General features: G+C 37.6%; 1 protein-coding gene across 1 annotated transcript; it reads right to left on the bottom strand.

The window, feature by feature from the left end:
* Positions 1–1,916: 1,916 nt before the first annotated feature.
* LOC150030433 (uncharacterized) lies at positions 1,917–2,381 on the bottom strand. Its single transcript, XM_090309710.1, has 2 exons — positions 2,286–2,381; positions 1,917–2,198 (listed from the first exon to the last, which is right to left on the bottom strand). The coding sequence occupies exons 1-2, from the start codon at positions 2,379–2,381 to the stop codon at positions 1,917–1,919; spliced, it is 378 nt and encodes a 125-aa protein (XP_090165836.1).
* Positions 2,382–14,304: the final 11,923 nt, after the last annotated feature.

A 14,304-nucleotide genomic window follows, 5' to 3' on the forward strand; every position in this document is an offset into this window, starting at 1 on the left:
AAATGAGTAAGATCTATGAGGTTATAACGCTTTGTTTTATCTGGTAGAACCCAAGTGCAAATTCAACCAGAGTCCTGATAAGTCCAGGGTCGAACTCAGAGATTGCTTGTAAATGTGCAATAAAACTAAAAATACGATCTTACTATAAATCGAAATGTTCAAACAAGGGGTTGATTGGAAGTGCTATTCTAATTCTAAATTCTATGCAATGAAAATTAGGCTCAAGTGAAACAACATAGATTATGGTTGTTGGTGATAGATATGCGATAATAGGGTTGAGAAGAATTTTCACTATTTCTTAAACAACTAAATGGACTATGCGTTCAAGCGATACACTCAATGTTACGATCATCACTTTTCAGTGTATCTGGCCACATTATCTTATCTCTAAGATGCATACGATGAGTGCAATGTGCAAGAGGTATACTTATTTCTAAGGAACATCTCCTCTTGTTTTATGAGTTCCAAATCTAAATTCTTTCAAACTCAGATTAAATTTACTTAGAACAATCCTTCAATTTATCCAAGTAGCAGATATGAGCATACATAAAATAAGTTGATCGCATGTTTCTCTTGTTGCTTAGCAGTGTTAACTACATACTTCTCAAACCATTAGACAATTTAGCTACACATGATAGTGATGGATAAAATAACTAAAGGATAGAATGAATATGTATTCATATTGTAACGTTTGAATTTGGCAAAGTCAAAATTACAATGCAAGCACACTTTAAAAGAAAGAAAGGGATAGATAATCAAGTCGTGGATGCAATGTCTTGCTCCCTTCGGCCCTACTGGCGACTGCTTCACTCAGATTATCAAATAATGGTATCCCTCTTCTTCTTCCACAAGAAGCCTAAGTTCTCACTAAGGTATTTCTATGGCTGAATGGGAACGTTTTTTAGCAGAGTTTTCTTCTCAGAATTTCTCTCGTTTCCATGTATATATCTCCTGCATGGTGATTGCATAGGTATTTATAGGCGTCTGAGGATTCTTTTCTTTTCTCTTAGTCATGATTGTGCTGCTGGGATGCATTAAATTCCATACTCTGACACGTTGCCTACAACGCATCAGAAGTTCATTGAATCTTCAACGAAGTCCTCTTGTCAGCCACTAACTCAATATGTGATTTGACTCTTACCGCCCATGTCATGCTTTATCACCATAGCTGGTTATGTGATCATATGTTTGTATCTGATAGCTCTTGCTTGATCGCATTAGTGGGTGCTTGGTTCATGTGATCATGTGTTCGCCTGGTTGCGTTAGCAAGTTTTTTGCATAAAGATAGCAATATCAGCCCTTAATTCAGTTATATCAGATGTTGAAATTGTATGATCGCATACTTTGATTTTTGTATGAATTCTTTGGTACAAGTGTCATAATTTCATACATTTTCCTTATTCTTTTAAATGAAAGAGATACAATAACTTGTATTTCTACAAGTTATCGACAAATTCGATCAACGAAAAGTGCGTATCCCAACTTCCCTCGAACTGCAATACACATACCCTCAGCATGTCCTCATGTGTCTGGATCGTCCGCTCTGTTTGACCATCTGTTTGTGGATGAAAAGCTATACTGAAATGCAACTTAATACCCAAAGCTTTCTGTAAACTAAGCCAGAACTGCAAAGTAAACCTCAGATCTCGATCTGACACTATCGTCACTGGAGCTCCAAACTAGCTCACAATCTTGTCTACATACAACTTAGCCAGTCTGTCTAGAGTAAAAGTGATCTTCATTGGAACAAACTTAGCCGTCTTGGTCAACCTATCAATAATTACCCATATTCCATCATAACCTGATGGTGTTCTAGGCAAATAAAATAAGAAATCCATTGTGATATGCTCCCACTTCTACTCTGGCACTAGGAGTGGATTACGTAATCTTGTCGGCCTTTGCCGCTTAGGTTTAACCTACTGAAAAATCAGACACTTATCAACAAACTCTGTTATCTCTATTTTCATACCAGGCCACCAGTACGTCTTTCTTAATGTTTTATACATCTTCATACTACCTAGATGCATAGCATAAGTTGAGTTGTGTGCCTCTTCCAAAATAGCCTGTTTAAGTGCTAAGGCATTAGGTACATATACCCTGCCTTCCTTGAGTAAAACTTCATCTACTCTTAGCTGATAATCAATCCTCAGGCCTTTACCTACCTCTTCAGTTATCCTTTGGAGATCAGAATCTCCTAACTGTTCACGTAAAATGTCATCAACTAAGGTAGTTCGTATCTAAAACGAAGCTAACAAACCTCATGTTTGGCCAACTGCTAGAATAACCTTGGCATTTCTTAACTCATGTAATAGCAACCCTTGCATTGAACATATAATAACTTTAACTGTTTCCGATTTCCTGCTTAGAGCATCAGTCACCATATTTGCTTTCCGTGGATGGTACTCAAGAGTACAATCGTAATTCTTGATTAACCTTAACAATTTTCTTTGTCTCATGTTCAACTTTTTCTAATCAAAGATATACTTTAAACTCTTATGATTAGTGAAAATGTGGCAACACTCACCAAACAAGTAATGTCTCCATAGCTTAAGAGCTAGAACTACTGCTGCTAACTTCAAATCATGCGTAGGGTAATTACACTCATGCTTCTTTAACTAACGGGAAGCATAGGCTACTATCTTTCCTTCTTGCATCAGCACACAACCTAATCCCTGTTGGGATGCATCACAGTAAATCTCAAACTCTTTACCTGGAGTAGGTAAAGTAAGCACTGGTGTTGATATTAATGTCTACTTCAACTCCTGAAAACTTTGCTCACATTCCAACGACCACACAAGCTTCACGTCTTTCCTAGTCAGGTTAGTTAAGGGAAAAGCTATCTTGGAGAAGCCCTCCACGAATCTTCTGTAATAACCCGCCAAACCCAGGAAACTACGTACCTCAGATATAGTAGTGGGTCACTCCCAGTTAACTATCACTTCTGTTTTCTGGGGATCCAGGCTGACTCCTACTGCTTAAACTACATGGACCAGAAATACAACTTGAGCTAACTAGAAATAACACTTGCTAAACTTAGTATATAACGTCTTTTCTCGTAACATTTGCAACACTGTCCTCAGATGTTCCACATGCTCTTCTCTACTACTGGAATAAACCAGAATATCATCAATAAAGACTATCACAAACTGATCTAGATAGGGATGGAATATCCTGTTCATAAGGTCCATGAATATCGCAAAGGCATTTTTCAAACTAAATGGCATTATTAAAAACTCATAATGTCCATACTGATGGAACGAACACATGCATAACGAAAAAAAAAAAAAAAAAAGATCTAAATTACTTTAATTAGGTTAGTTACAAAGATAAGCATGCAATTGAAACAAATAAAAGGGGGAAAAGAATACAACCTTTGTAGACTTTGAATCTTCTCCAAATTAGCTCCAATCTTCTCAAGAATGGTTCGTAGACCACCACTAGAGTCTTCCCGACTATTCTTCGACATTAGAACTGAAGGAAATCAGACACGAGGATTTCCATGAGCAGCGGAAGAATCGTTCCACATTTCATTCGAAACTGAACATACACAATTACAGTCACAAAACGGAAACTAACTGGTCATGCAACAACTAGAAATTACAACATGCTAACAAGATAAGATCAAGGGGAAGAGTATACATACCTTTGAAGAACCATTCTTTAATCTCCCTTGATCACTCTCTAAGCGTCCAAGACAACAATACACGAATGCTCGAACACAACGATCGGTGCAACAACACGATCAACAGCAAACACCACACGAACAACACGAACAACCAAAAGTCGCGAACCCAACGAACGACCTCTAAAACCTCGTACTCAATCGAGTTGAGTGAGGACACCACCACAATGGTTACCTTGGTATTCTCGGTGTGAGAATCCAGGAGTTATGGGCTTTGTATGGACTTGGTTAGAGGAAGAGATTGGAGGAACAATAATCGTGTAGACGATTGAGCAAGTGGGAGATGACACAGTCTATCGTATAGACGTGTGCTCAATCGTGTAGAAGATGGCAGCCTATCATATAGACAATGCCTTCCGATCATTTAGCTACGACCAGCTGAGTGAACTATCGTATAGTAACACTCGACATTCGTTTAGTCTCTCTAATAGCTATCATTTAGTGAAACACTTTCACTTGATAGCAATGCCATAAGTTTCTTTTTCGAATTGAGTAACTACTAATTTTAGGAAAACATTTTTCCTTTTATCTCACGGTTACCATAAAACCACTAATAACCTCCCACTCAATTGGTTATTAGAGAGAAAGAAATAATTATCAAATAATTAATATTATTATAAATAAATATGATAACCAACTTACCATATTATATTTATAACCTATAGTTTTAATATTTCATCTCATGAAACATATAAACCATACTTCTTTTTCTATTTTAAGGTACTTAATGTAAATCATATTTACATTAATCCTCCACTTGATGTATCTCATACATCACACCAATTATATCATATATAATTGAATTTCTTCTGGTCAATTTGAACATTTCAAATCAACCCCAAGAACTGATTCTCAACTTGAATCCATTGAGCTATCAAGGGGTCCTTATGGACCTGTAGCTTGAAGCTCCAATGATACGTGAATAACTGACTAAACTCTTTAGTAACGGGATCCAGCATCCGTTAAATGCTGGACACTCCACTAAAGATCGACAACTGCACTCTCCTTACTACAGATATATTTTGTGTCCATATCAACCAATAAAAAATGCGATAACCCTTCACAGGTAAGTACAACTGGGCCAATTTACGTTATGCCCCTGTAATTATATCTAACTCCTTAAGTACCACTGATCCCTCTAATGAACATAAGTCATAGTCCTACTATGACTGAGTTCTCTCTTCCAAAGAGAGGCTATGGCCACTATGTTAAAGACCCGGAATCAGCCCTTAAGGGGGCAATCTATCTACTTACCTTTACTTTGGGAAAAGAGTGAATTCCATCTTGTGTAACCGAGTTCCCAGCTCCCAAATTAGACAAATCCCCAAAAAGGTGGGCTTGTTGAGTTGACAATCTGGCCACTCTCACCCATACTAATCAAAGGACCGCCGTCAATTGCAGGAGTTCTCAAAACACTCAGGATTAAGGTCATGTCACCTATGGTCGTTTGGGTGAGATATAAGTCTCAAGTATCAACGACATTATATAAAGAGACTATTATCTCATGGTCTGGTCTTATACAAACTCTTTGTATGGGACACCCCCGCTCGCATGTCTCCACATGAATGGTCAGGATCAACCATCTGTAGTAGTTCAAAACACTTGTAAACCTCTACAAAGCGGGCCGTATCCGTAGTGTCACAAGGATCATGTATCCCTCCTTAATCCTTATACTACAGACCTTTTTAGGTTATCACTTAAGGTATGATTCACTTATATAGTGTCACAAGGATCATGTATCCCTCCTTAATCCTTATACTACAGACCTTTTTAGGTTATCACTTAAGGCATGATTCACTTACTCATATACATGCTTAAGTTTACAGACAATAACCATGGAGCTTTGTTTATTGGATATGAGTAAATGCAAAATAAAATAACTCTTATTTTATTCATAACAATGTGTACAATGTTTACAAACTACGAGACTGCGGGAGAATTAGGACACCAATTCCAACAAGAACGAGATGATAAGATCCGGTAAGTGACTAATTTAGAGAGGATAAGGTTAAGTCTTTGAGGGAAAACAACTCATGAGATTATCACATAACCTCATCAATTTCCACTTGGCCAAGAAGAGTTAAAATTCATTAAACACTCTTTTTTAAAGATCATTACATGCAAAACATGCAACTTTGAGTTTGATGAGAATTTGAAACTAAAAAATCCACTAACTCAAAGTGGGATTTAGTGGGTCTAGTGTCTTCAAATGAAAACAACACTTAGCCATGCAAAAGTTGGTATTTTCCACTCATAAATGTTGGATCTTTCCACTAACTTGGTCAAAGTTTGACTCTCAAAGTCCAAAGTAAACAAATTTGACTTTTATTGCAATTCTGGCTTAGTCAACAAATTGACTTTTAATGCAATTTTGACTAATTCCATTTAATTTCAAAATTAATTCTAATAATCAATTTTAAAATTAAATTAATATTAAATAATTAATTAAATTTAATATTAAATTCAATACTAATCCCAATTTATATGAATCCCTATTCATAATCTTGATATTTAAATCTTATTTAAATATCACTTATTTTCTCTTTCTTTATGTTTAATTCACAATTAAACATTAGGTTAAATATATCGTATAGATTTAACGCTTTGCTCCAAAAACAAAATTTGAACACTTAAAATTCGTTCGTCACACCGTTCTAAGGTTTAGTCCGATATGAGCTAGTAGGGGACCTCATGGACCTACAGATCATGGACTCAAACGATCCGTGATTAACTGGCTAAACTCTTTAACCTAATTAACCACCATTCGTTAACTATCGGGTCACTTCACTAAAGCCCAGTAGTGGCACCCCCCTCATTGTAGATATATTATATCCACTCGATATAACCATGATTAATAAGTTAACCCTTCACAAGTTGTTCGTAATAACGACTGAGTCAAAAGCTGTTTTACCCCCGAGATTACATCTTGCTTCTTAAACCCCACTGATCGTCTAATGAATAATTGGTTTGTGATCCAATCACTAGACCGAGTCCTTCTCGGGCCTATGAGAGGGTGGAGCCGCTTGTTCAAGACCCGGAGTCAGCACCTAAGGAACAACCTCTCTACGATCCTTAAAAGTGGGTATGAGTGAATTCTGTCTTGCACCCTAATTCCCTAGTTATCTACCCAATCTTACCTTGAAATAGGAGGCTTATTGAGCCGGTGCTGTTGAGCCAACCCTCACTTATGAAAATCTAAGGATAATTCTGAATAAATAGAAGTTCATAGTTAGTTCACGATTAAGGTCAAGTAACCTTGGTCATCGCTTTGAAATAGTCAGTCTTAAATAGTAAACAACGTTATAAAGTAAGAATGACTTAATTCTTGGTCCGATCTTATGCAAACTCATTGCATAGGACACCTTCATTCCTCATGTCAATACATGAACGAGTTAGGAACACTTCGTTTGTAGCACTTTAGAACAAATTGTAACAACTAACACAGGTGACTTAAGGAAGATAATTGATTCTCATGTAAAATCTCAATAAAGAGTTTAACTGAAATATAAGATTCTACAGTACTTGTACTGCAGTATAAACATTTTCCAAGCATAAAACATATAAAGTTGTTTTAATCATAAAACAGTAAAACTATTTCTCAGTTGAGAATAACCCTTACTGTGGATAAAACAATCCCAACACCAACTGCTAGTCAAGAGAGAACCCTTTTGCTCAATCTCTGACTCTAACTACCTACGTGCACGTGGCCATACTAAGTACCATCATACCGTAGGTATTTCTGTTCAGATACCTTCTCAAACGTCCTTCAGTATCTGGTTGGTTTGGTACTTTCTCAAACGTCCTTCAGTACCAATAGATACCTTCTCAAATGTCCTTCAGTATCTAGTTGGGCGGATACCTTCTCAAATGTCTTTCAGTATCGCGTTTTAAGTAAAACAAGTCATAAATGACTTTCTCTTTAAAACATGTAAAGTATAGCACATATAAAAACATGGCTTTAAAGGTACTAACTCATGCTGAGTATATTTAACACATATAAATCGCTTTTCAACAATTTCTCACACATGCATGCGTTTAAAACGTAACTCATGGTTTGCTTGGAAATTAATTTGTAAAACTAGCTGGCATGAGAATAATCTTCTTAAAAACATGCTTTATATAACACGTTGTAATCAAACATTTTAAGCAAATGTTTTAGTCAAAACGTTTTAGCCACTCACCTTGATTGCTTAGGAGCTTTTCACTCTAGTAGCTCCCTTTTCTACCTCGGGCTTCCTTTTCACCCCTAGAATCCAGATTCAACTTACAACTTAGATTACTCATTGTTATAAACCTTATTTGGAGATACTTCCTTCTACAAACATGTTCTAAAATTTGAGCAAAGAACTCTTCATGGTTTGCCGGAATCACAGAATCTTCAAGACTGGCCCAAGCTTATCCGATAGCCTGACCCTTCTGTCTTCTTCTTAATTTCCATCCTGACCCCTTCGAGCTTTTCTTTAGGTAGCCCTACCTTGAAAACTAGACTTTCAGAGCTTTCAGGTGGCTTTTGAATCACTCCATACGCACGAGTAAATTGGGAGAACTCCTCGTCCCATGTTGATGCGTTTTCTTCAGACTTCACTGTCCAATGCGTCCTCTATGACTAAAGCATTGATTTGGCTCTAACGCAAGGTTTGCTCAACTCTTCCACTCTTTTTACAGTATTTCTAAATTGTGATCTAAAAATGAAGTCTTTTGGCCCTATTTATAAGCGTCCAAACCTTCTCCAGAGTTGACACCACCTATTTGGCTAAATGGCCAAGTGTCTCCTTCTCACCCCATCAATGCAATGCTATGATCATCATAAGCTAAGTGTCTTCCTCCCACGTTGCCAACGATGAGCCTCCAATCTGATACCACTACCTCAAATTCTTAAGGCTTAAGGCTTTCCTCCCAAGAAGACACATGGTTTTGATGATGTTCTCCTGATGATCTCATCCTTTGTATGCGTCCACTCTTGGATGTTCAACACATAATCCATACTCAATGCATAGCCTATCATCAACGCATAGCAAGCCAATTCACTATCATTACAATTCAACTTAGCCATCGCAAAGAGCTAACCATCACCAATGCATAGGGTGACCGTCCATCCTCGACGCATGGCTCACTAGGTAGCATCGCACGACTTGCTTGGCATGGGCGCATGGTACTGGCCACCAACGCATAGGCGCGCTGCATAGGTTGGTCGCTCGACGCATGGGGGCGCTGGCCGCTCGATGCATTGAGCGTGCTTGGGCGCATGGGCTGCGCGTGGCGCCTTGATGCTTGGCGGGGTGCTTCGGCGCATAGGCGTGCGACATATGCTGGTCATCCCTCGCTCGCTCAGCCGCATGGGCGTGGCCGCTTGGCAGGCTCGGCAGTGCTTGACGCATGGGCTGGGTACATCGACGCATGCTTGGGAAGTTTGGCCGAGGCTGCTCGACACATGGCTGAGCATCTGGCCAAGGCTGCTTGAAGCATGGTTGGGCATTTGGCCGAGGTTGCTCGACGCATGGCTGGGCATTTGGCCAAGGTTGCTCGACACAGGGCTGCCTTTCCATGCATGCCTCGCCTACTCGTGTGGCTTCCAACGCATCATCTCCTTTTTCTTTCTTCAGCCGCATGCCTTCACCAACCACTCTTTCAACGTATCAACACACAAAATTCTATACTTAGCCAAATTTCCAAATTTTTCCCAAAAGTTAAACTTCCAAATTTCCTCTTTTCTTCAAATCTCCACTTTTTCCTCTACCATTCCACACTAGTTTCCACATCAACCTACTCATCACACTAGTCTTAGTAGGGAACATACTCAAGTAGAGAAATTAGGATTCGGGGTTCACACTGATTAAACTCTTTAATCACGAGATCCACCATCCATTAACTGTTGGTCACTCCACTAAAGACCGATAATTGTACTCTTCACACTAAAGATATATTTTTGAGTCCATATGACCAATCAATAGTGCGATGACCCTTCACAAATCGCTCACAAGTACAGTTGGGCCAATTTACTATTTTGCCCTTATAATTACATCTAACTCCTTAAGTACCACTGATTCCTCTCATGAACAATAAGTCATAGTCCTACTATGACTGAGTCATCTCTTTCAAAAAGAGGGTGTGGCCACTATGTTCAAGACCTGGAATCAGCCCTTAAGGGAGCAATTTATCTACTTACCCTTGCTTCGGGGAAAGAGTAAATTCTGTCTTGTGTAGCTGAGTTCCCAGCTCCCTAATCAGACGAATCCCCAAATGGTAGGCTTGTTGAGTTGATAATCTGGCCACTCTCACCCATACAAATCAAGGGACCACTCTAATAGACATAAGTTCCCAACTCACTCAGGATTAAGGTCATGTCACCTATGGTCATTTTAGTGAAATGTAAGTCTCAATTATCAACGACGTTACATAACGAGACAAATCATTTCGTGGTCCGGTCTTATACAAACTCTTTGTATAGGATACCCCCACTCGCATGTCTCCACATGAATGGTCAGGATCAGACCATTTGTACCACTTTACAACACTTGTAACATCTACAAAACTAGTCGTATCCGTAGTGTCACCAGGATAAGGTATCCCTCCTTTATCCATCTACTACAGGCCATTTAGGTTATTACTTAAGGCATGATCCACTTGTATGTCTCCACATACATGCTTAGGTTACATGAAATAACCACGGATCATAGTTTATTGGGTTTAAGTTAATGCTTATAAAATAACACTTATTTTATCAATAACAATATGAGTACAAAATGTTTACAAACTACGAGACCACTGGGAGAATTAGGACACCAATCCCAATAATCTCCCACTTGTCCTAATACCTCGGGAGACTAATGTACAATACATAAAAACAATACAATATACAATAAGCTAGGGCATAATCTATACCCCAGTATTATCTCCCATTTTATCTAGACAGGTGTCGCATGTCTTGTAGACCCAGACTATCCATATGACCCTCAAACACTTTACGCGTGAGAGCCTTTGCAAACGGATCAGCAATGTTGTGCTCTGACGATCTTCGTGACTATCACATCACCGTGATGCATAAACTCCCTGATCAAATGATACTTCCGTTCAATATGCTTGCCTCTTGTGTGAATCTGAGGTTCCTTAGAATTTACCACATCCCACTGTTATCACAATAAAGTGTGATCGACAAAGACATAAATCGGTAAGGAACTTCCTAAGGCAAACAACCTCTTTAGCAGCTTAACAAATGGCTATGTATTCGGCTTCCATAGTGGAGTCTATGATACATCCCTACTTGATGCTTCACCAAACTATAGCCCCTCCATTCAGAGTGAACACTGACCCTGATGTCGATTTTTTAGAATCTCTATTAATCTGAAAGTCAGAGTCTGTGTATCCTGTAAGGATCAAATCTTTATCTCCATACACGAGCATGTAGTCCCTCGTTCTCCAAAGATACTTGAGGATTATTTTGACCACCGTTCAGTGATTTAATCCTGGATTGGACTGATATCGACGGACAATCCCTACTGCATAGCAAATGTCAAGTCTAGTACATAACATTGCATACATAAAGTTACCAACAGCCGATGCATAGGGAATTCGTCTCATTTCTTCAACCTCTTGAGGTGTCTTAGGACTCTGTTCCTTAGAAAAAAATACTTCCATGCCTGAAGGGTAATAAACCCCTCTTGGAATTCTACATTGAGTACCTGATCAACATCTTCTCAATGTACGATGCCTGAGACAAGGCCAACCTTTTGTTCTTATGATCCCGAATTATCTAAATCCCTAGAACAAATTGCGCCTCACCCAAATCTTTCATTTAGAATTGGGCTTAGACATGTCTAGAACAACTTTCAGAACAGTCAGAAACTTTCTGAGCCCAACGGCCTCCTTAGCAGCTTCACAAGCAGCTACAAACTCGGCCTCCATAGTGGAGTCAGCGATGCACCACTACTTAGTGCTTTACCACACTACAGCTCCTCCGATAAGAGTGAACACTGATCCTGAAGTAGATTCAAAGAATCCTTATCAGTTTGGAAATCAAAGTTTGTGTATCCAGTAAGGATCAAATCCGTAGATCCATACACAAGCATGTAGTCTCTCATTCTCCGAAGATACTTGAGGATGTTCTTGATAGCAGTCTAGTGTGTTGGGAATGTCTTAGAACTTGCAATTCGTAAATTTTGTGTTAAACATTCTATTTATCAATAAAATATTATTGAGTATCTTATTCAACAAAGTTGTTTATTTTGCATTCTATTATGAAAATCCAATAAACATATCCATGACTATAGCGTGAATACTTTAACTTTATGTGGTGACATAAACAGGATCAAATTAATAGTATATAGCCTAAATGGTCTATAAGTATATGGATGAAATTGGGTATCTCATCCTGATAATACTATTGGATGTGGCCCATTTTGTATAGGTAATACAAATGATGTGATCCACAAATCATTCATGTAGAGACATCTGAGTGGGGGTATCCTATGCAATGAGTTTTCATATAGACTGGACCACGAAATAGTCACTTTTCTTTATAACGACCGTTTACTGTTAAAACTGACTATTTCATACTTAAGTAATCTAAGATAACTCGATCTTAATCCTAAGCTTGCTATGAACTCCTGTTTATTTGGGATTATCCATTGATCTGCATGGGTAAGAGTAGTCCAATAGCACTGCTTAATAAGCCTTCCATTTTGGGGATAAAACCAAATGGATAGCTGGGGACATAGCCCTGCAAGATGGAATTCACTCCTACCCATTTTAGGGTTAGCAGATAGGTTGTTCTCTTAAGTGTTGATTCCAAGTATTGAACAATTGATGCCCCGTCTTCTCATGATAGAAAAGGACATGATTCATAAGTAGTATTATGAATCAAAATTGTTCATTAGAGGGTCAGTGGGTACTTAAAGAACAAGATGTATTTACAGGGGTAAAATGGTAATTTTGACCCAGCTGTAATTATGAACAACCTGTGAAGGATCGATCTACTGATTATGGTTTATATGGACATAAATATATCTTCAGTGAGGGGAGTGCAACTATCGAGTTATAGTGGTGTGTCTTGATAATTAACGAATAGTAATTAATTCAATTAAAGAGTTTTAACGAATTAATTACAGATCGTTGGAGCTCATGATCTCCATTTGGTCCTCTACTGACTAATTAAATTGGAATAACAAATTAAGTTTCAATGTATGAAATTAGGGTTATGAATTTAAAATGTTCAAATTCAAAGGGGTTTTGGATTGATTGTATATGATACAATTATAATCGTTTAATTTAATTGAAATGAAACGAAATTGGAAAATAAATTAATATTTAAATTATGATTTAAATATAAAATTGATTTATTAGTGATATTGATATTTTAGTAATTTAATATTTAGATATTAAATTAACATTATTTTAATTAAAAAGTTTAATTCAAAATCAATTAAAATTAGTTTTATTTAAATTAATTATTTTCTAATTAATTTTCTAAAACTATTTTATACTGAATGCCTTTGATGTATGCATGTATAGGGTTATAATATATAGTATGCATGTATAGGGTTTCTTTTAATATAAGTGTTATACTGAATGTCTTTGATGTATGTTGTGGATGTTTAGCATTTCTAATTTTTCTAAGTTGTTATAAAATGAAATTAGACTTTAAAATCCAGAAAAAAAAAAGATGCACACAATGCTCACTTAGGTTAACAAAGTAGTTTTAACCGTTAAAATAGATTGTTACTTTATAAAATTTGGTTACAAACTCAAATCGGTTCATTAACCTATCTAAGGCTAGGGGTACTTAAGTTGATGGTTTACGTAACACCTCCTACTTAAGGATTATGACCAAAAGATTGAGTGTTGTTAACTGATTTATGAGCTTGCATGAGCGGTGTGAGGTTTAAAACTAGTTTATACACTTAGACATTGTAGGGTTATATTCAGATATAAATGTTATACTTGGATAAAAATGATATAGACTTAGGTTGTGAAAAAGTTAGCCGTTTTAAACCTAAGTAAATAGATCCCCAAACATTTAGAACACTTCAGTGGGAGATTAACAATATATTCGATATATAGTTATTAGCTCTCATGTCCTCAAGAGTTCACACCGTGAGGTCCATGCTCGGCTTCGTGACACTTTTACCGCAACTACTTCATTCGGAAAGTGTTTGCATGGGTCAATAACAAGGTGAATGGGGGAAGTAGTTCATAGTAAGTGGGTGAAGAAAATGTGTCAATATTGTCCTATGGTCTCCTCCATTAGTTTGAATCGTGAGATTCCTATGTTGCGCCTACTGTCGTTTTTAGTTGGCACTAGCTAGTCATTAACCATGGCGATCCCCACGGATGGTTGTAAAATAGGATTCGGAACAACCCAATCTTTAGTAATGAATAAGGTCTTATAGTTCCATCTTGGGTATCTGTAAACACAAATTTTGTACTATAATGCAAGTCCATGCCATAAACTTGTTGACATAGATTTTATGTGATGATATGTGAAACTACTTCTAGATATGCATTATTAACGAATGTTCTTGTAGTATGTTGTGCATTGTCGCAAGTTTCCCTGCGTTGAAACCAAGTATAATTTCATCGCAAGTTTCTCGGTGTGATCCGAGGTCGAACACAAGGACTGTTTTGGT

The sequence above is a fragment of the Benincasa hispida genome, unplaced genomic scaffold (assembly GCF_027475165.1).
Source record: "Benincasa hispida cultivar pf3 unplaced genomic scaffold, pf3_genome.v1.1 HicScf207, whole genome shotgun sequence".
Taxonomy (NCBI): Eukaryota; Viridiplantae; Streptophyta; class Magnoliopsida; order Cucurbitales; family Cucurbitaceae; genus Benincasa; species Benincasa hispida.